Genomic DNA, 22126 nt, shown 5'->3' on the forward strand with positions numbered 1-22126 from the left:
GAGCATTTGAGCATGTATTGTTAGAACTCACAATACATGCTCAAACCCACAATCACACCCCTTTAATTGACTCCGCTATCACTATTACAAGACTAAAAACCAGCCACAAAATTCTTTAATATGAAGCCCTCATTATCGAATGGTTTCGACACAATACTAATCTCAACATCCTAAATGCAAAACTTCCCTTTTAGTATGAGTTTTCTTTCTTTTCCATCATGTTTTCAGTTCTAGTCTCACAAGCTGGCTAATAGTAATCTTTTCATAGCCCAGATAAACTGGTGTCCCTTTGTTTTATTAGTGGGGCTTGCACTTGATATTTTAATGTACCATACAAGTCAAGGTGACAGCACTTATGTGCACTTTGTTCTTGAGGAAATAATTCATGTTTGTCAATCATTAATTTGGGGTGTTTTTAGAAATAACTACTAACAAGGGGTGGTATCACATCTTTAAAGAGATTAAGCTTTTTCCTCAGAACTAGATATAAATGTTCAAGGAAGCTATTAAGAAGTGAATTTAAAAAAAATTAACTCGTGGTTACATTATTCATCACTTAACTATTCCTATGTTAATCATAAGATAGTGAGAAAATTATTTGATATTTTTAGATAACAAGAATATTATTTTCCTGATATAATATGTCAAACAATAAAATTTTAGTTTCCTATTTTACACTTTCTTGTTTGGGGGGGATGTATACTGAAATTGGGAGTGTTTTTACACAGTTCCTCTGTTGAACACGGAATCTCTGCTGAGATTCCGTGTTCCAAAGGAAACCTATGATTTCATCATAGTAATGACCAAGAAAATTAGATTCAAAAAGGTAAATAATTTAGTGTATATTTTTAATCTGACTGCAGTGATAAAAAAATCAAGTGTACATGTTCTATAACAATGATAAAGGAGTGAATAATTTTACTAAGAAACAATTTTTTTTTTTTTTGAGATTTTATTATAAACTTACAATTAACATAGCTACTATATACAAAAAAAGCTTGCAGAAATATGTTAATGTCCATTTACCAATCAGCACTATTATTTGCAAGGTAGTCTCTCCGTCCAATAGTTGATGCCTGCTTATTCTGCATTGCTTCCAGTTTGGGGCAATCTGTAATTCGGTGACCAAGACCTCCACAATACGAACATCCACGTTCCTCTATTAAAAGAAATGGGGATTTAGTATATTATTTGAAAATACACAACTTGTGTGGAACACTGACTGCATAAATATATATCCAGTCAATGTACATTTGCATTCTCTCTCTCTCTGCTTCATTTTTCTCCAACTTCTAACATTAGAAAGGCTGAATGTTTATATAACACTTAGACCCACTAATGCTAGTTTACTTTTCAAATTGAATTACTAAGATTGGCTTTCTTGAATTTTTGGAAAATGGGTACTTGAGTTGATTTAGAATACTGTTCCAACTGGAAAATTAAATACACATTACACAGATAAGTTACTGTTGTGTCACACAGATTTGCCTTAACGGGTAAACAGTTTTGATATGGATCAGAAATAGCATTTTTGTTTCTTAGGTTTTCATGTGGTGTGAATTAATTCACTCACATCCACAAAGACAATGCTCTTAGGTGTTCAAGGACTAGTAGTATCACTGGAGAAAGGAAGCTGAATGTGAATATAGCAGAAGTATTTAATATGACTTTGTCAATAAAGTCAAATTTTAAAAAATATGCTATTATCAAACCAAAGATGTAAAAAAATAAGGTTCTAGTTTAATTTAATCAGTTCATTCAGTGACATTCTTTTTTTTAAATTTATACTTCCCACTTCGTTCAATTTGAATATCAAAAGAATCAAAGAAAAGTTTGAGGTATGGTTGTATTTGATAAAAGGTACTTAAGAGTGCTTATAATATCAGTAATCCATTTACACACTTAAAAATTAACCCATGAAATTCTAGTTAATATAAATGGATTCCTGATTGAGACTTTCTCAGTGATACCATGAACTCAAGAATAGTACAATAGATTAGAATCTTGTGGAATGAGAGTTAAGAAAAATAAATGGAACAGCAAGCCCATCTTACAAATGATAAAAAAACCTGACGTCACTTGTAAGCATTCCTCATTCAGAAAGGCATAATATGGAAGATAGATATTTTGAAACTGTGGAGTGTCATCTTTTAGGAGAATTGGTAGTGAGTAATATAATATATATCCAATACAGAATTCAGGCAAGGAGGACGTTAGGTTGATACTTGATTTGAAACAGTTTGCTAGTCCGTTTCCAGTGTGTTTTACATGTCATTTTAATAAAGGATTTGTAGTCAGTATATAAAATTTTAAGAGATTGGATCAATATAATTTTTGGAATTACAATCAGTGGATTCGTTTTCTAGGATTCCTACATGACTGAAAATCAATTAGAATCTGATTAATGTATTTCACATTTTCAATGTACATGCTTTCCAGAGGATGACTGAAAAGAGTGTACCTTCAACAGCACTAAAATCACCTGATTATAATGGTTTGTTGAAGTAAAAAGTCCATTAATTTCTTCAAGAATGACATAATTATAGTGTACATGCTGCATTCCAGCAGGAAAATATTATGTGAAAGGATCACAGTTGCTCCACATTATGGCCGCGGGTGCCAAGTGATATTTGTGCAATTTATAAAGTGCTCTTTAAAGGTGATTAAAGTTATTTTTAAGTTCTTACATTTCTCTAAAGCCTTTTCTTTACAACCGTTCTACACTTGAAAAGCCAAAAGTTAGAACACAGAAAGGAAAACCACCTTTCTTTTTTATCCATATTTCTAGGTCACTAACCAACTAACACTTTAACCGCTTGGCCTCCTAGCAGCACTGCTCCTGCCTCCCCTTGGTGGGAAGTCTTTTGCCAAGGGCTAAAAGGAGCAAACATGGCAAACACAGACCATCAGGATATTGAGAACGATAATTCAAAGAGACAAAAGACTGATTGGATGGAGCAACCTTGCCCGTCATTCTTAATTATCCACTCTCTTACTGGTCAGCCCATGAATAAATTGTCTCCCTTTGTCATACAAAAACATCTGGAGGGTATTGGACCTCCCAAGGCGATGAAGAGACTGCAATCAGGAGACTTACTAGTAGAAACCACCAACCACAGACATTCCGAGAAGCTGTTACAACTTACAAGCTTTGCTGGCATTCCAATTAAAATATCTTCTCAGCAACACTAAATTCATCTAAGGGTGTGATATCCAGTTGGGATTTATTAAATGCCACCGAGGAAGAAATAACCCAAGAGCTGCAGGGACAACACGTAATTGAAGCAAGACGAATAATGGTTAAAAAAGATAATCAACTTACACCTACAGGAAATATTATTCTCACCTTCAATACACCCAACTTACCCACTCTGTAAAAGTAGTTATTTACTATGCTGCATCTGCCCTTACATTCCAAACCCTTTAAGGTATTACAAATGCCAAAGTATGGCCACTCACAAACTGTGCTAAGGATCCACAATTGGGGTCCTGTGTACCCCAATTGTGGATCCTTAGCTCACATAAAAAGTAACTGTACAGCTACAAAAATGACCTGCCCAAATTGCAAAGGTGACCATCCTGCATATTCTAAAAAAAATAGTAAAATACAAGGTTGAGAACAAAGTCAGTTACCCAGAAGCGAGAAAATTAGTTGCTCCTACTAACAAATCAATTTCTGATTGGGCTAGAAATGTTCTTTCTAAGCAACAATCCAAGTTCTCTGATAACACCAGTGGCATATCCTACTCCAGTCATAGATACCATATCTCATAGTTCAAATGTAGTGAAAAATATCCAAGACACACACATGGTACAGGAAGATCCCCTTTTAGAAATCCATGCAGAAGAAGAAATGGACACAGGTCGGCCAGTTTTCTCCAAAAAAGATAAACCTAAATTAGAATGTCATGAGCCAGTAACCTTCAAAAAGCAGTCAGATACAGCTCCATCAATTAAACACAAATAATGTCTTGTATTTTACAATGGAACTGCAGAGGCTTTCGTTGTAACACAGATGATATCCGTGATCTAATTAACCGATATTCTCCAGTTGCCCTTTGTCTTCGGGAAACTTACTTTACCTCGCAAATTTCTCCTTTGATAAAGAACTATTGTCTTTACCAAAGAGATAGTAATACAGCAAATGCTGCCCATGGTGGTGTAGCAATCCTGATAAATTCAAAGATCCCAACTAAACATATTCCGCTTCAAACTGAAATAGAAGCTGTAGCTGTTCATATAACTCTCCATATTTCACTTGTCTCAATATACCTACCACCAAACCATACTCACTGTTTAACAGATCTTGCAAGATTTCTTCATACAGATACTTCCACCTCTCTGTATAAGGGATTTTAACGGGCACCACCCCTTAATGGGGCAATCCTAAACTAGACACACGTGGTCGACCCGTTGAAAGCTCACCTTACTCAATACTGGTGCACACACCCACATACAACTCCCAACTGGACACACCTAAGCAATAGATCTCTTGATTTGTTCTCCAATACTCTTTTGACCATAGAGTGGTATGTTTTAAATGATCCTATGTGCAGTGACCACCTTCCAATCATATGCAATTTTTTAATATCACAGACTCGTTCAAACAAACTCTGACAGGAAATGGAAATTTGTTCATGCAAACTGGGCAAAGTTTCGATCATCAATCTCTCTTGATGAGGAAAAAATCTGGCTCCAGAATATTGATAATGTAACAGATCACATTTCCTAAAAGTGGCCAAGCACACAATACCATTATCAAATCCCCTTGTCGCAAGCATTATAATTACTGGTGGAATGACAAAAGCAAAGAAAGCAAAAATTAAAGCCTGGAATTTATTTCGACAATGTCCAACCTCATTAATTATAAGAAGCTAAGGGCAAAAGCACGATTTATACAAAGGCGGGCCAAAAAAGAATCCTGGACCCATTTGCATAGACCTTTAACAGAAACACTGATCCCAAAATTATATGGAAAAAAATTACAGTTATCTGATAAGTTTCCTACATACCTTCTCCAATCCTCTCATGGAAAGGGCAAGACCTATCCAGTTCCTTAGATATTGCCATGCTTTGGGCAATACTTTTGCTGAAATCTCAGCAGCATCAGCCTATTCTACATCGTTCCAAAGAATTAAACACTAGAGAAAAAGCATACCATTAACTTTCAAACCGCCTGCCTTCTTTCATATAACAAACCTCTGCAATACTCTGAACTTTTGCATGCCATTAGAACAGCCCAATAATGGTGCTGCCGGGCCAGGTGGGATTTATTATGTCATGCTGCAATATCTCGAAAAGGCTTTACGCCTGCTCCTGGTTTTTTACAATCATATATCTTTAGAAAATGTTTTTCCACTCTACTGTTTTGGCATTCCTAAAACCTGGGAAAGATCCAACTAAACCCCATATTATAGACCGATATCTCTCTCTCAAGCTGCATGAGCAAAATCCTTGAAAAAATTGTCCACAAAAGACTCATATGGATCATTGAGTCACAATATCTAACGAGCCATAGCCAATATGGCTTTCGTAAAAATAGGTCATGCTTAGATCTTATAGTCAAGGCTGAATTTGCCATTCAAAATGCCTTTGTTAAACATGAACACCTTGTAATGGTTTCAACAGATATCGAGAAGGCTTTTGACACCACCTGGCGGCATGGCATACTTAGTGATCTTTACTCTCTTGGTCTGCGAGGCAACCTTCCTATATTTGTTCAGAACTTCCTACGTTCTAGATCGTTTCAAGTTCATTACCAACATGCCCTCTCGAAAATGTTCATGCAGAAAGGAGGTGTTCCACAGGGATCAGTACTGAGTGCCACTCTGTTTGCTCTTAGAATAGATTCCATCACCAAACAGCTCCCAAATACAGTTTTTTACCTTTATGCAGATGATCTTTCCATCTTCTGCCATTCCCAAAACATGAGGTCTATTGAACGGCCGCTCCGGATATCACTTAATAAAGTACAATAGCGGGCCAGCCTCAATGGCTATTGACTCTCTCGGCAGAAAACAGTTGCCGTCCATTTCTGTAGACAGCTCAAACTTCATCAGGATCCTGAACTTCAAATTTATAATGTCTCCATCCCAGTCACTAATAGCATCAGATTTCTAGGATTTACCCTTGATAACAAGTTAAATTTTATAGACCAATATGTACTTCCTGTCTAAAAAAGTTAAATATACTCAGAACTTTATCCTCCCAAACATGGGGCGCAGATCGTACATCTCTGCTTCGGCTATATTGGGCATTAATCAGATCCCGTCTTGATTATGGAGCTCTCATCAATGATTCAGCCAGATTGAGTGCATTGTGCTGGCTTGATCCAATTCAACACAGTGCTTTGAGACTTTCACTTGGTGCTTTCAGATCTTTATGCCAAACACGATTGAAAGCCTTTGAGATGTCAAGAGCAACTACTTGTGTTTCACCGAACTTTTCCATTAAATTTGTCCATAAATTGGGTAGAATTTTTTTCAGCCTGCTCTGTACTTGTTAACAGGAGAGACAGCTTCTACAGGGATGGGATACACTTAAATAGAAAAGGTGCAAGAATATTTGCTGATGCTATCGAGGCAGTGTTAGGTGGGCCGGAAAACTGCTAGTTGGGGGAGATATTTATTGGATGATTGTTTTCTACATCAGCATGTTCGGGAGGCAACTAGAGGGAGTAATACTCTTGATCTGATTATCAGTAGTGATTCTTAATGCATTAAGATTCTGCAGATAAAGGAACCACTAGGTGGCAGTGATCACAGTGTGCTGAAGTGGGATTTACTCAGAGATAACTACCATCAGGGATAAAGGGAAGGGTTTTTCCTTTCGTAAAGGCAACTATGGTGGTCTGAGACAGTATTTAAATTCTATACGATGTTACCAACAGAAAATTCAAAATGGGAGACATTCAAAGAATTAATCTTGGAAGCTACTAGGCTTTACATACCAACTAAGAAATATTGTTCAAGGTTTAGGCCTAAATGGATGTCAGATAAACTGAGACAATGTGGCAGAGAAGAAAAATACATGGGATGCATATAAATTAATGGGTGACATGGAAGCCTATGATAGATATAAGCTGGTCTGTAACCAAGTCACAAAGGAGATTAGGCAGGCAAAGGCAAATGAGAAATCTTTGGCAAAGGATGTAAAGAAAAACGGCAAAGAGTTCTTCACCTATGTAAATTCTAGAAGGAAAGGGATGAATCAGATTGGTCCACTTGATATCAATGTTGATGATCCTGCTCAGATAACTGATAATTTGAATGAGTATTTTATTCAGGGGGAGGAATGCCAGAGATGAAATTAAACTCTGGCAGTGAGCTAGATGATTTTGTAACAACTGAGAGTAAAGTGGAGGAGGAATTGTTGAAGATAAACATAAAAAAGGCACCCGGGGTGGATGGGATCTATCCTGTCATATTAAAGGAGGCAGCAAAGGAAGTAAGCAAACCCTTAGCCATAATTATGAGAGCTTCCTTGGACTCAGGGGAGGTACCCATTGACTGGAGATGTGCAAATGTGACCCCAATTCACAAAGATGGATCAAAGGGCGACACAAGTAATTATAGACCTGTTAGTTTAACTTCTGTCCCAGGAAAATTAATGGAGGCACTGGTTAAAGAAGCACTGCAGGATAATCTAGACGAGACTTCAGTTATAGCTCTGACCCGCCCAGCATGGTTTTGTTAAGGGGAAGTGTTGTCTGACCAATTTGATTGGATACAGGAAATAAATTTGATATCATATATTTGGATCTTAGAAAGGCTTTTGATACTATTGCACTTGGAAGACTGCTGCACAAATTGGAGCAGCATGGCATTGGAAGAAAATTGCTGCTATGGATAAAGGGATGTTTGAGTGGGAGAAGACAGAGTGGTAATCAATGGACACTGCTCTTGGTGGACTAATGTGGAGTCCCTCAGGTTTCAGTGTTGGGTCCACTATTGTTTTCTGTATTTATAAATGATACTGATGATGGTACATCAGGCTTTATGTCCAAGTTTGCAGATGGTACAAAGGTTGGCAGAGTTGTTAAGGATACTAATGACAGTACGCTGCTACAACAGGATCTAGAAAAGTTGAGCAGATGGGCTGAGAGGTGGTAAATGAAGTTTAACATTGACAAATGTAAAGTAATACATATGGGAAGCATTAACCCTAGAGTAACGTATCAACTCTGTGGTACTACACTGACATTGGTAGAGAACGAAAAGGACCTGGGGGTAATTGTGCAGGCAGATATGAAGTTTTCTGAGCAGTGCAGACAGTAAGAGTAGCTCATGGTGTCTTGTCAATGATACACAGGAATTTTTCTAGCAGGGATAAGGAGGTGATTATCTCCTATGTCTGGAGGCCTCATTTTAAGAAGGATGTAGAGCTGTTGGAACGAGTACAGAGAAGGGCAACAAGATTAGTGAATGGAACGTAGGGTTGCTCTTAAGAAGAAAGGCCTAACTTTTGCAGATTACAATGTCTGGAGACTAGGCACCTGCAAAGTGATCTGATTGAGGTGTATAAAGCCTTGAATGGTTTGAGCATGCTCAATGCTGATGGGCTTCTTGCTCAGAATAATCACCAGAGGCATAAATTAAAATTGAGAAAAGACAGTTGTAGGATAGGTGTGCGGAAGTTTGCCTTTAGCCAGGGTAGTTGATTGGTGGAACAAACTTCCATCTTTTGTTGTGGAAGTTGATGGCCTAAATAAATTTAAGACCGAGTTGGACAGGTATTTGAAATGATGGAGGGGTGAAATGGAAGTGGTTTTTTTTTTTTTTTTGGCTGATGCTGCATAAGCTTGCTTTCTTGCATCGTATGCCTCTACTAAAGCTAATGGGTAACGTAGGCCAGAATATCACCTGTGGATCGACACTGACGGAATCTATACTGGCGATCATTGATTAGACGAAAGGTTTATAGATAGTTTAAGAGTTGACGGTTAAGTGATTTCTCCATTACTTTAGAAAGAGTAGAAATAATTGGATGGAAGGGATCTGTCACCCTTTTTAGGAACTGGCTGGATATGAGCAAATTTCCAAGCAGAAGGAAAAACACCTTTGGAATAAGAAAGTGAATAAAGGTGGCGTAGAACAGGAGTAAGTTCAGGAGGGCAGGTTTTGAGAACAAGTGGAGAAATACCATCAGGACATAATCTTCATTATGTAGTGAGACTGGCATCACAAATTTGCAACCAAATTTTGAACAGTTATTTTAAAAATATCCAGCCTCAATCATCTCATTAAATTTTAAGTTTTGTCTAGTAAATGTTATTGTGTATCGTACTTAATAAAATTTTTGAATATTTCAATTTTAGGTTTATCATTATATTTATTTATTCACCTTAATATTGAAAAGCAGTGATCCTTTTCAGGTTGTAAGTTTTCTAAAATGAGCATTTAAAAGCAAGAGTAAAGTAAGTCATATTTTTATAATTTTAATAAAATCTAAAAAATAAATCACTGACATAGATTTGTTGCACATAAAAGTGCTGGGAATTTGCATTTTTTTATATATATATATAGCTTGAAAAGAAAAAATGGTAACATGAAAATAAAAACTTCCTTTTATGAGTAACAAGATATAGAAAATGTGACAATTTTTTTTCGAATCACTGTGTGGACCGCAAAAAAACCCAACTTTGAATACGGTCCCCATACGGCGAAAGATTGGACACCACTGTCTTACCGAATCATTGAGTTCATGCTGTGAAAACAGTTGAGGGCTAGACTCAATGTCTCCGGGTATGTGTAGACTTCATTCTTATTTTCAGAAGCTTCACTTTCAGCCCTCACTGCTGCTGCATTCTCCAATAAAATGGAGGGCACAAATTCAGCAGGTTTTCTCCATGTAGGACTGGTCTACTAGGATACAGAATGCCCTTCTTACTCTGCATTTATCCTCTATGTTAACCAAGCAAAGGTAACAATCATCATAGTGGTTTGTAGGCTCCTGCCAAATCATGGGAGTTGCAAATGGCATAGCTTTCTTTTTACCATTTTCCACAAGTTCAATGCTTCAACACAGATTTGGCAAACTTTATGTGGATCCCATTGTTTATCTTGGTCACCGAGTTTCACTCCAAAATAAGTACAATACACATTTTTTATAAATTCTTTTATGTAGTCCTCAAGCAAAGACAAATTCTGTGTTCGCTTGAGATCTATAGAACCTCCAAGAATATAAAAAAATAAGTTTGGATTGTTTAAACACTCACACGAAGACATTTTACTCACTTTTCAGTACATGTTTTACATGATAATCTCAAAAATAAACTGAGCTCATACTGGTAAACACTGCTGCATTGAACTTTCTAGGTAAAAAAAACAAATGACTGAAGGCAGTGTTGCCAACATGTGAATATTTAGTTTACAAATTGCTAGCATTTACTTCTAACTTAATGCATTCAATAATATATCTCATGACCTCAACCTAAGTGATTTGTGAAAAAATGATATGTGATAGAAAAATACAAATAATAACATTTCGGCGTAAAAACCTGAGTTAAAAACAGCTATTAATTTACCTCAAAAACAGCGCAGAGTAGTGTATTATTTTAACTGTTAAAATTAAATAAGGATAACTCAAAATGTTACCTCCTAAATCAAGATATTTTTCACTTTCTGACTGCAATGCAGCAAGGAATGGAGGAACTTTTTGTCTTGCTTCCATGAGTAGATGTTTCAGATCCAGGAGAACAGATTCATCTGTAAAAAAAAATATCAAACTATAAGAGAAATCTAACTGAGCAAAAAAAATAATAATAATAAGTTTTAGCTGTGATATAATCTTACTGCCCAGAAGAGGGCAATCATATATTATCCAATTCTTCAAAAACCTCTGGGGGTGGGAATGTTCATGTCTGCAACAATAAATACTACACCAACCATTATAAACTTTTACTGGAATAAAATAACATAGATTAAAATTGTTAATAATAATAATAATAAGTAAAATGAATAGTATAATGAAGCTTGATAAAATATATACAATGAAATAAAACCTTTATCCGCCTCCTTTTTCAACAGTGATAAAGGGAGGTCACCTCTGAAAGCTTCCGTGTTTTATCACTTTTATCTTGTGATCTACATTGTTTTATTTCATTGTATATATTTTATTGTAGACTATCTTATTTTATCAGTTTTATCTGGCTTAATTATACTATTTATTTTACTATGTTATCTTATTATTATTCATTTCAATAAAAGTTTATAGTGGTTGGTGTAGTATAGTTGCAGTCATTGTGAACATATATTATCCAGTGTGAATCAGCATGGTGACCATTATATGTAGCACAGATATCAGTGTTATCTCAAAAAAGAATGGACCCTTCTGCATTTGTTCAGAAACTGAATAAATTCATACAGGGCTTTACAAAATTATTGCATTCCTCTGTATTTAAAAATTTCAATAAAGGTCTTACACACACACAAAGGTTAGACAGCAATGCTCTACCATAAGTGGGCAGGTGGAGCTACTTCATTACCTACTGTATTTTACAAAGAAATAATAATCCTTGGTACCTTCAAGTCAAGTTACTCTTGCCTGCTGTCAGGGCAGGACAGGAAAGTGTGATCAAAAATAAAATACCATTGCTTGTTTACAAGCTTGGCAATATTGTTATTTCATAATGCTTGGTGCAAAACAGTCCCATTATTTGCTTTGGCTTCACTTTCACATGATGCATGGAAACAAATGTTTAACTGAGGCTGTATTCACCTGCACTCAGAAGACAAATTATTACTGTAAACAAACAAACAAAGTTGCAATTTAAATAAAAATGGTTTGTTTACATCAAATAATTCAGCCAGAGAAGGAAATGAGGTAAATGTATTTTTAAAAAAAAAATTAGCAAATCTGTAATGAAACTGGTATCAACTGATACGAAACTGAAAACTACAATAAAATTAGGGGTGCCAAAAGCACTATCATATAAATAAATTAATACAAATATATAAAAAAGTAACTCCACACAAACCAAGCAAAAAAAAAAATCTTTTTTAAATGATGAAATAATACAGTAGTTGTTTGTTTGGTTTTTAGGAGCATTAGCAACTAAGGCCATATTGCTCTGGGATATGTGTTGGTCATTCCCTGACCTTTCAGCATCCTCCGTATTTGGTGGTGATGGGCTCGAACCCCGGTCTAATCAAGAAGCATGTGCTACGCACTGCTGCTCCCTCCCACCTGACTATGGAGGCGCCAAAATAATACAGTAGGGGTGTATTATTTCATCAAGTCAATGTGCAGGACACTTACAGTGCAAAGTAATGTGCTCTCTAATTTATCAAACAAGTTGCATGAAAAACTGCAACGGTGATAGTAGACCAAATTTCATTAAATTGATCACATCGCAGTGTGGAAATGGCCGGATATAAAAGTATTGAAAATATCCAGGGTAAACAAAGCTGACAGATGGTGTTTACTCTGGATTTTTGAGTATTTACTGTAAGCAATTGATCCACCTATTTTTTTAAATTTGTATTTGGATTAGTTTCTTACAGTTACTAATAGCTCCCCAATTTTTCAATAAAAAGGAACAAGCATTCACATTTTAAATTGACAATTACTTGGATTTCTGTACTTTTGGATAACATGTAGCAATATTTTATTTAATTGCATAAGAACATTATTTTGCCACCTTGAGAAAAACTCGATAGCCTGATGCAAATTGTAAAAAATGAAATGGTCCTTTCTCAGTTTAATATAAAACCAAATGTAGAAAGAGAGAGAAAGGAGGTGGGCTGGGAGTGAGCACTCTCCTAGCAAGCTTGTAATAATGCCTTTGCGATTAAATTATCAACAAATACCAAATGATTGTTATGTTCATTTTGCACAGCAGTGGTGACCCAGAATATTTTTGATGTTGTTTGGGGGGGGGGGATACATTACACATTCATAGCTCTCACTAGTATAAACACATGGCACTACAATTACAATAACCATAAAGGTAACCATAACCATTGGGGGGGGGGGGGGGGCTAAAGCTTCCTCAATACAATGGTTTGATTTTGAAACATTTTATTTATGGAAGTTTGTTAAAACCTCTTAACTCTGGTAATATGAAGTAAATTCTGTTTCAATGGCTGCAGCAGCATGTTTGCTCAATATTATGTACTTTAAGGAGAACAACAAATTAGAAATGTTCCACCACTGCTTAAATCGTAGCACAATTTAGTCACTCCTACTGAATGCAATAATTTCATGTCATGATTTTGGTGTGGCACCTTCATACTGACAGGGGACTTATTCTACTAATTGTACAGAATTCTCACATTCATTATTATATCCAACTCAGATTCTCCAAATACACAACCGTTCAATTTTTTCTGATTCTGAAGTTTGTGCTGTGCATGAAGACCATTTCACTTAGTTTATCCATCTTTTCTGTCAATAAGGATGAATTAGCTGTACAAGTCAGAATGTTATATCTACTCAACTTTCATGTCCTTCTGATTTCTCAACTTTCAATCATTTGCATAAAATATGGAAAATGCAGTAATATAATGAATGCCAGACAATGCACATCAATTATTTAGAAAAGAAAAATTAATGGCAAGTCCACTCCATAAAGCCAGAGGCACCTGCTGCACTAACTAAAAAAAAAAAAAAAAAAATTACAGCATAGCATGATAGTTGCATATATGTTCTAGCACCATCATTTGCTGAATTGCTAACTATGCTGCTTTATAAGTCTTTCTCTCAGCATCTACAAATATCTTTAAATACTACTTGAACATTTTTCTACAATTCCTCTATGAATTTATGGTATGCCTGGAATTTAACTGCAAATTAAAAACAAATTTTTTCCCCTGCTTCTCCAGGCCTCTTAATTGCCCATCCTTCCAGATATTAGTAATTTACATCAAATTAACATTCTGATTTCACAGATATATAATTAAGAAATGGAAAAATTAATATTTAATTTCTTAATTAATGGAAAATAATAATAAAATATTGGGGTCTTCAGTTTTTTAAGCAAATTATAATAAAATGCCATGACATTTCAATAAAAATTCAATAAATGCCATGACATTTCATCTTCATGTTAAATTTTAGGCATGAAAGAAAAACAGAAGCCAGACCCAAATGTAAACCTGAATATTAAACAAATATTAAAAAAATTAAAAAATATATTAAATTCTGGTTTACCCAGAATATTAAACAAAATAAACTATAATAAAACATTTCATTTAAATGTATCAAGTTGTTACATTAGTGTAATTCTGCAAAAAAAAATAAATAAAAAGTCAATTTCTATTAAGTTCATGTGGTCATCAATTATTAAAAATTAAAGAAGTATTGCTGTAGAAAAATCAAATCTTTTACTTTAGTACATGTAATAACACCAAGAAAAATACTTTATTAAAAAAAAAGAAGTTAAAATGATGAACAAACCAAACAATATACTTCAAAGATATATGATTTTAAATATTTCTAAAAAAAAAAAAAAAAAAGAACCACATAGTACACCTTCTAGAGCAGGGTTTCTTAACCAGGGGTCCACGGACCCCCAAGCACATAGCGAACAAAAACAACTCCTTGTTTTTGTTCGCTATGTGCATGTTGACGCCATCAAAGAAGAATTCTTATTTTGTGAGTCTCTTTCGGAAAATACAAAGGCCGTCAACATTTTTGAAATGGTAAAAAGTTTTTTTTACAAACGAAACTTTGAATGGAAAGGAAAACTTCATTCTCTTTGCACTGATGGAGCTCCTGCGATGCTTGGTAATACATCTGGTTTTGCTACTTTAGTGAAAAAAGAAGCTCCTCAAGTCGTCGTCACTCATTGCTTTTTACACAGACATGCACTGGCAACAAAGACTCTTCCAACAACCCTGAAAGAAGTATTGTCAACAGCCATAAAAGTTATCAACTTTATCAAAAGAAGTTCTCTGAATCATTGTATTTTTAAAAGATTTTGTCAAGAAATGGGAGCAGAATATGAAGTGCTTCTCTACCACACAGAAGTGCGCTGGCTTTCAAGAGGACAAGTCTTGAAGCGCTTGTTCGAACTAAGGGCGGAAGTTTCACTTTTTCTGGAAGAAAGAGAAAATCCACTCTTGGAACATTTCGAAAGGAAGGATTTTATCCATGGGTTGGCTTACCTGGCAGATATTTTTCACCATATGAAAGATAAATCTTTCCATTCAAGGTCATGAAGTCACCATTATGGATGCAACTTAAATATTACAAGCTTTCTTGGCTAAGTTAACAATATGGAAGAAGAGAGTAGAGGCCGACATTCTTACAAACTTTCCACTGTTGCAGGAAGTGCTTTACCAAGATGTAGTTGAAATGCAAACTTCTCTCTCAATTTTTTTGAAAAGATATCTGCGAACACTTGGAAACATTACAGAACTCTTTTAAAAGTTATTTCTATCTTGATGGCATGAAAATTGAACCATGGATCCAAAATCCTTTTCTTTCTGATATAAACTCTATCGAAGATGTTGACTTAACCAAAGATGAACTCATTGATCTTAGGTCAAAAAACTTACTACGATTGGAGTTTACCTCAAAAAGCCTTGGAGAATTCTGGTGTTCCCTGAGAGAAGCCTAGCCTCGTCTTGTAAAGCGAGCTATGGAAGCTTTGATACCATCTGCAACAATATATCTGTGCGAATCGGGATTTTCAGCACTTGTAACAATAAAAACAAAAAAACGAAATCGATTAGATGTCCAACATGACATGCGTGATGCCTTGTCAAATACCACACCACACCACAGTTTAATGTTCTTATTCGAGATAAACAACAACAGTCTTCACACTGATATGTCCTTAAAAAATAAAATTTAACATCAACATTCCTATATTTTAAATATATTGTATTATTATTCAATGTGTTAAGAAAGAAACACATATATTACTGTATAATTTTTTTTTTTAATTTTGGTAACTATTTCATTAAACTGTTTTTTTTTGTAATTTTATTTTATGCATTTAAAAACATTATTCTGAGAAGGGGTCCGTGGCATTCACCTGACTGGCAAAGGGGTCCATGGAACTAAGAAGGTTAAGAACTCCTGTTCTAGAGAGTTAAATATATCATTAAAGCCAGTACTTACCACAAGCTTTATTAATGAAGGTAGTTGCTATGCCTTTTTTCCCTGATCTCCCAGTTCTGCCGATACGATGAACTATATTTTAAAAATAAACCTCCCAATTAGAAATAAAGTATCTGTAACTCATAACACAAGTTTACCCTATGCATAAGAGTAAGGATTCATTCTGCATTGAATAAAATTATTTATTTAATGCACTGGGAAAAACACAAACTAATATTAAAAATTGAATATATACTAATGAAACTAATAAAAAGTAAACTGAAAATTAAAAAGTGCCAAATGTATTTTTGCTCATCTTACTTCGAATTACCACAGTAGTCTACTAATGAAAATAGTAATTTTCTGCTTATACAGGGTTTGGCAGAATGATCTGACAGTTTTGTAAATGTTGTAACGTAGGTACTATTGTGTGTGGAGGGGTGAGGTAGTGATGATGGTAAGTGCTACATATACCATTTCAGTTGCCAACATAGTCGGGTGAACACTGAGCTTTCACTGTTGAAACATATTTCAAAAGTAATGATTTTGTTGTTGTAACACAGTGTTTATTTCGAAGACATTTTAACTTAGATCGAAATGTGGACGATCCCAGTAGGAATACGATATTGCTGTGGGTAAATAATTTCAGAAATACAGGTTCGGCTTTGAAAAAGAAATCTCTTGGATGAAAAAGTAGTGTAAGAACTCCCAAAAACATTGAAGCCATCAAGTTAGCCATAAGGAATTCTCCACGTCGTTCAGCCACAAAGCATGCTCAAAAGCTAGGGATTTCAGATCGAAGTGTAAGTAAGGCAAATTTTACACGCAGATCTGAAGTTTCATCCGTACAAATTGATGGTTGTACAGGAGTTAAGTGCAAATGACTGTTTCCAGCAGAGCAGCTTGTGGAGCCATTCTCAAAAACATTGAAGCAGACTACATGTGGTCCACAGGACTTGAGAATAAAACAGCTTTTTTTTATTATTATACAAAAAAAATACAAAAAAGCAACAAGAATTATTGCTTTTTTTATGTAATACTATTCTACATCTATTTATGTATAAATTAATTCAATTTCTCTGTTTGTATCACAAAGAATTTAGGCTTTTATAATTCAAAATTGAAGAGGGCTGGGGGAAATAGGCAGAATCTCCTCTTAATTTTTAACAGCAGTTTTCATGCTATCATCTATGTTATAAATTATTTGTAATTACTTAAAGACAAAGATGGCAGCATGTATTGAAATATTTCAAGGAAGTCCATGCATAAATAGATATGTTATTTGAAACATACTTTAAAGACCTTGAAAAACATAAATATTTACATATCTTAGAAAAGATTAAAGCAATTTTTTGCAGTACATGGTATAAGTTTCAATATACTGAACACTAAGTGCACAAATTTTACATTTCAATTTTGAACACTGGAAATAATTAAATATGCAAACTTCATTCAAATGCACAAGAAAACTAATCTTTTTAACTGTGAGTTTCTCATTCACTAAATCATGACGTTCAGGAGATACCATCATACAAGAAATATATCTTTAATCATGTATCACTGTGTTAGAATTCAAGGATTAAAAAAAAAAAAAAAAAAATCAGCTCATCCTGTTGTGTGGATAGGCATGCCAATTCATCTGCTCAACTTTTTTTGAAACTACTTTATTGGATTCTTTTAAATAAAAAAAAATTGCTGTTATTTAAAAAACAAAAGCATATTGACTCTGCTGTAATTAAAAAAATAAAAATAATAATGCTAATAACTGAATCCCTTACATGTTAAAATAAGGGATGGTAGTGCTAAATTTCCAATTATTTCTAACCTTTATCCCAAAAAAAAAAAAAAAAAACAATGGTATACAGTGTACACTAATGCAACCTTTGAAAATAAATCTAATGTACAACTTGAGTGCATTTAACTCCCTCAGAAAATAAACCAGCCATCCATTTTTAATAAAATGTAAAGTGGGTTCCTTTTCAGAAGAAAATATAACAGGAAAAATTCCTTCCCTAACAAAAAAAAAAAAAAAAAAAAATTAAGATACTGAGAACAGCTAGTGTACATCTTCACATGAAACCAACCAACAGTTTCATTTGTTGCAAAAAGCAACTTATAAATTAAAGGGTCTGATTATTAAAATCTAAACATCACTGCAGGCCAGATCAAACCATCTAGCCCCCAGGTTGTACTTTGTATACCCCTGCATTCAGTTGTGAATAATTGTCACATATGAAGGAGTTTACTTATGCATGGGTAATGCACACACATTATTTCTACTACCAAGGTAGTTTTAATGCATCGTTTTAATTATATCTCATATTATGAATACCTTCATGAGTTGCCATGGTATTGCAATACCAGGAATAAGTAATGCTTCACTTACGGAGAAGACTAATGTTACTTATTCTCGGCAGATACCACCACCTAGGGGAACACCGCTTCAAAGCTTTTAGATTAAACCATACACACCATCAGGCATCTTTCACATCGTGAAGTTATACTTCATAACTGGGTTGTCACTATTGCAACAACCAATGAGAAGCCAATAAGCTTTGCAACGATGCCATCTGTGTGGATACCAAATCTGCCATAAAATCTACTACCTAACTTGGTAGTAGAAATTATGCGTGTGCATTACTCATGCATAAGTAAACTCCTTCATACTCTTAGGCATTTAGCCCAGAAATATCTTTTAAATTGTCATGTAGATTTTCCAGAACTTTTAACATATTACATACTGAAGCAACCCACAAATGAGTCACCACGTTCTGGAGGCAAATGTTTGAATTATTTATTACCAAACTGTGCAATATCTTTTGATATTGCAAATACCTATTGATAGTTACTATGCAGCAGTGCTTTTTTTTGGGATGGTACTGCGTACCGCCACCTTTATTAACAGTGACATTTGGATGCTGTACACTTCGAAATTTGTAACATTCTGTAAATTTTTTTCACATTTGCCTACTTTTCAAATAAGCTTAAAGTTATTTAACTAAATTTGCATTTTTCGCTCTCTCTCTATTGTTAAGATATTTTCTATATAAAACTTTATAACTATTTTTAGAATTTTAAATTACTCAGTCAAGCCTCTGTTTCGTTAAATGAACTTCTTTTATGGCAAATTTTTTTGAATTCCCTTGGAAATTACATTTAAAATTGTTTCAGTTGAGCGAAGAAAATTTTCATATAATGAATGGCTTAGGAGAGACTTACTGGGTACACGCTGTTCACACTTCTGGCCTTCAGACAATTTAGGAAATTAGTGCTGCTGCTAAGCAAGAATTGAGAGAGCTAAAAGGATTACCATTCTACAACTTAGTAGTACCTGGTAAAACCTATCTGACCACCTGTCCCACATATGGAGAAGTCGCGCTGGTCAACAGTGAGCAGATCAGGGGGTATTCCCAATGGGCTCTGGTTCACCTTCTACTGCAGTGGTGTCCAATCTTTTCCAGTATAGAGGACATATTCAAAGTTAGAATTCTTTTAGAGGACACACTGAGTGATTCAAGAAAAATTAGTGTGTTACATTTTTCATATCTCGTTACATGTAAAAGGAAGTTTCTGTTTTCATGTTACGGTTTTTTATTTTCAGGCTATATATAAAAAATGCAAATTCCCAATACTTTTATGTGTAACAAAATCTATGTCACTAATTTATTTTTTAGATTTTATTAAAATTATAAAAATATGCCTTTCTTTTGTTTTTCCAAAAAATACTTTACTTTTGCCTTTAAATGCTCACTTTAGAAAATTTGCCTGAAAGGATTACTGCTTAAGATGAATATAAGGTGAATAAATAAAAATAATGATACACCTGAAATTGAAAATATTAAAAATTTTATTAAGTACAATACACAATTACATTTACTAAACAAAACATTTAATTAATGAAAAAAATTTTTTGATAATTGGCAAAATTTAAAATGCTGTTTTAATTCACTTTGCACGTGGTCCATAGGTTGGACACCACTGTAAATCAACTGTAAGCGCCCCGTTCGAGAATTAGGAGACAGCGATTTTCTTTAACCTCGACAAATAATCATCTGTTGTCTCGTGGAAGTGCATTATCCACATTTTTCCATAAATTTTCCCTATCTCTGTTTATATGATCACAGTAGCTGAAAATCCGAGTAACGCCGGCATTTAGTACAGTTTCAAAAAAAAGAGAGAAAAGAAAAGAAAACATTCAAATTAAACAACTAGTGACAATATCAATGACAATTGTTATTGTTATTTTATTTTATTTTTTTTTTTTTTAGGAGCATTAGCAACTAAGGCCATATTTCCGGCATCCCCCCCCCCCATGCTTCTCCTTCAACCCATGTACGGTACTAATTACTATAGGTTTTGATACCTTTCGTGTTTGGGGTTTTCATAAAAAAAAAAAATAATAATAAAATATTGCTCCAGGGATATGCGGTGGTCATTCCCTGACCTTTCCACATCCTCCGTATTTGGTGGTCACGGGCTCGAACCCCGGTCTAATCAAGAAGCATGTGCTACGCACTGCTGCTCCTGCCCACCTAGCTACCGAGGCACCACTGATGACAAGAGAAGGAAAATGAGGACAATGAAGTTATTAAACCTTCTAAACATAAAATGTTGGCATTTAGTGTGAATGAAGTTAGAAAATTACAGTTAAATGAAAGAGATACAATTTATCCATTTTGGGAATACCTAATCAAAAAGACAGTTTCAGAAAAATTGAAGAGAATTTGATAAACACTCTGAGTGCGATACCAATTTCATCAAGTGAACGTGAATGAGGATTTTCACAAATGAATCTGATCGTCAGCCCAATAAGAGCTTTGTTGATGACAAAAACAATTTCTTCACTACTATTTCTTAATTAAAATTGTAGGCCCACCTAGAGGTTCTCCGGAACAAGATATCTCTGCACCCCAGAGAACAGAAAGGGTTTTCGGCGCCCTCTTACTAAGGATATGTATATTTCTTGTATCTCTGTTTTTGGTGCCCCTTAGAGAATTGCACACCGGGCAAGGGCCCTACTAGCCCGTGCCTTAATCCAGCACTGAACCCACCGCTGACACACTTCGATCCAGCAAATATGTCAATTCGTGGCTGCTTCAGAAACGTCATTCAGCAAATGACACAAAGAGTAAGAAGTCAGCATATAGATGAGAACTTAATAAAAATTTGGAATATTCTATAAAAACTTTATTATAAAATTATTTTACTTATTTTTTAAACATTTACTTATTTTTTTATATACTTGAATAATAAATTTATGCTTAATAAGCTGTGTATTAATATACTTAATTTGTTATTCTTATTCCAAAAACATTACTACTAAGTAACAAAATCAGGAAATAATTTTTTTAGAGTACTGTACTTTTCATGTCCTTTTCAATTTTTCCTGATAGCAAAGAATGAGTACCAGCACCTATTTTTTTTACATAAAAAAAAAAAGCACTGCTATGCAGTAATTATTGATGGGGGACTAGTCTATGTGCTTCCCAGTGGGCAGGTAGAAAGAAGGGCAACTCATCAGTAGGTCACTAAGCTCTACTAATACTACTAAATGTGACACTCATTTGCAAGGCAATAAAAATACTATGTAATTAATTTTGCACATTTATCTACTAGAAAAAAAAAAAAAAAAGGCTCCCCATCAGAATTGACAAATTTCTTATAAATAACAACACTATATGCAGGTGATATGTTAACTTGTTTAAAATATATTTGAATTTATATGCACCAAATTTTACACTTCAAATTTGAAATTTTTATCACTGTAAATTATTACATACACAAGCTATATATGCTACACAAGATAACCTAACCTTTTTACTTATATGCGTGGTATCAAAAAGTTCATACCCTTACCTAGAAATAATAGCCCTAGAAAGGTGAAACTTCACAGGAACTTTAATCCTCTTCTATGTACAGTCAGTCCTCGTATAGCATGACAGTTGTGTTCCTAGAAACCCTCGTGCAATGCAAAATGGTGCAATATAAATAACAAGGCCCTATGGGAAAAATAGGGTTAGGTGCCGACCACCCAAGATTGAACACACATTTGTAACCAAGACGTTACCAAACACAATAA

At 34.6% G+C, this 22126-nt stretch overlaps 1 protein-coding gene across 2 annotated transcripts in view; it reads right to left on the reverse strand.

Moving 5' to 3' along the window:
• Positions 1-982: 982 nt before the first annotated feature.
• Positions 983-22126, reverse strand: part of abs (ATP-dependent RNA helicase abstrakt) — a 191103-nt gene continuing 169959 nt past the window's right edge. For both annotated transcript variants that reach the window (XM_090373425.1, XM_090373426.1), the window contains 3 exons: positions 16069-16140; positions 10596-10706; positions 983-1159 (listed from right to left, as the gene is read on the reverse strand). In XM_090373425.1, the coding sequence (XP_090229551.1) occupies positions 1023-1159; positions 10596-10706; positions 16069-16140 (320 nt within the window). In that variant the 3' untranslated portion in view covers positions 983-1022. The remainder of the gene's footprint in view (positions 1160-10595; positions 10707-16068; positions 16141-22126) is intronic.

This window comes from Mastigoproctus giganteus, chromosome 5 (genome assembly GCF_048544385.1).
Source record: "Mastigoproctus giganteus isolate SK-2022 chromosome 5, ASM4854438v1, whole genome shotgun sequence".
NCBI lineage: Eukaryota > Metazoa > Arthropoda > Arachnida > Uropygi > Thelyphonidae > Mastigoproctus > Mastigoproctus giganteus.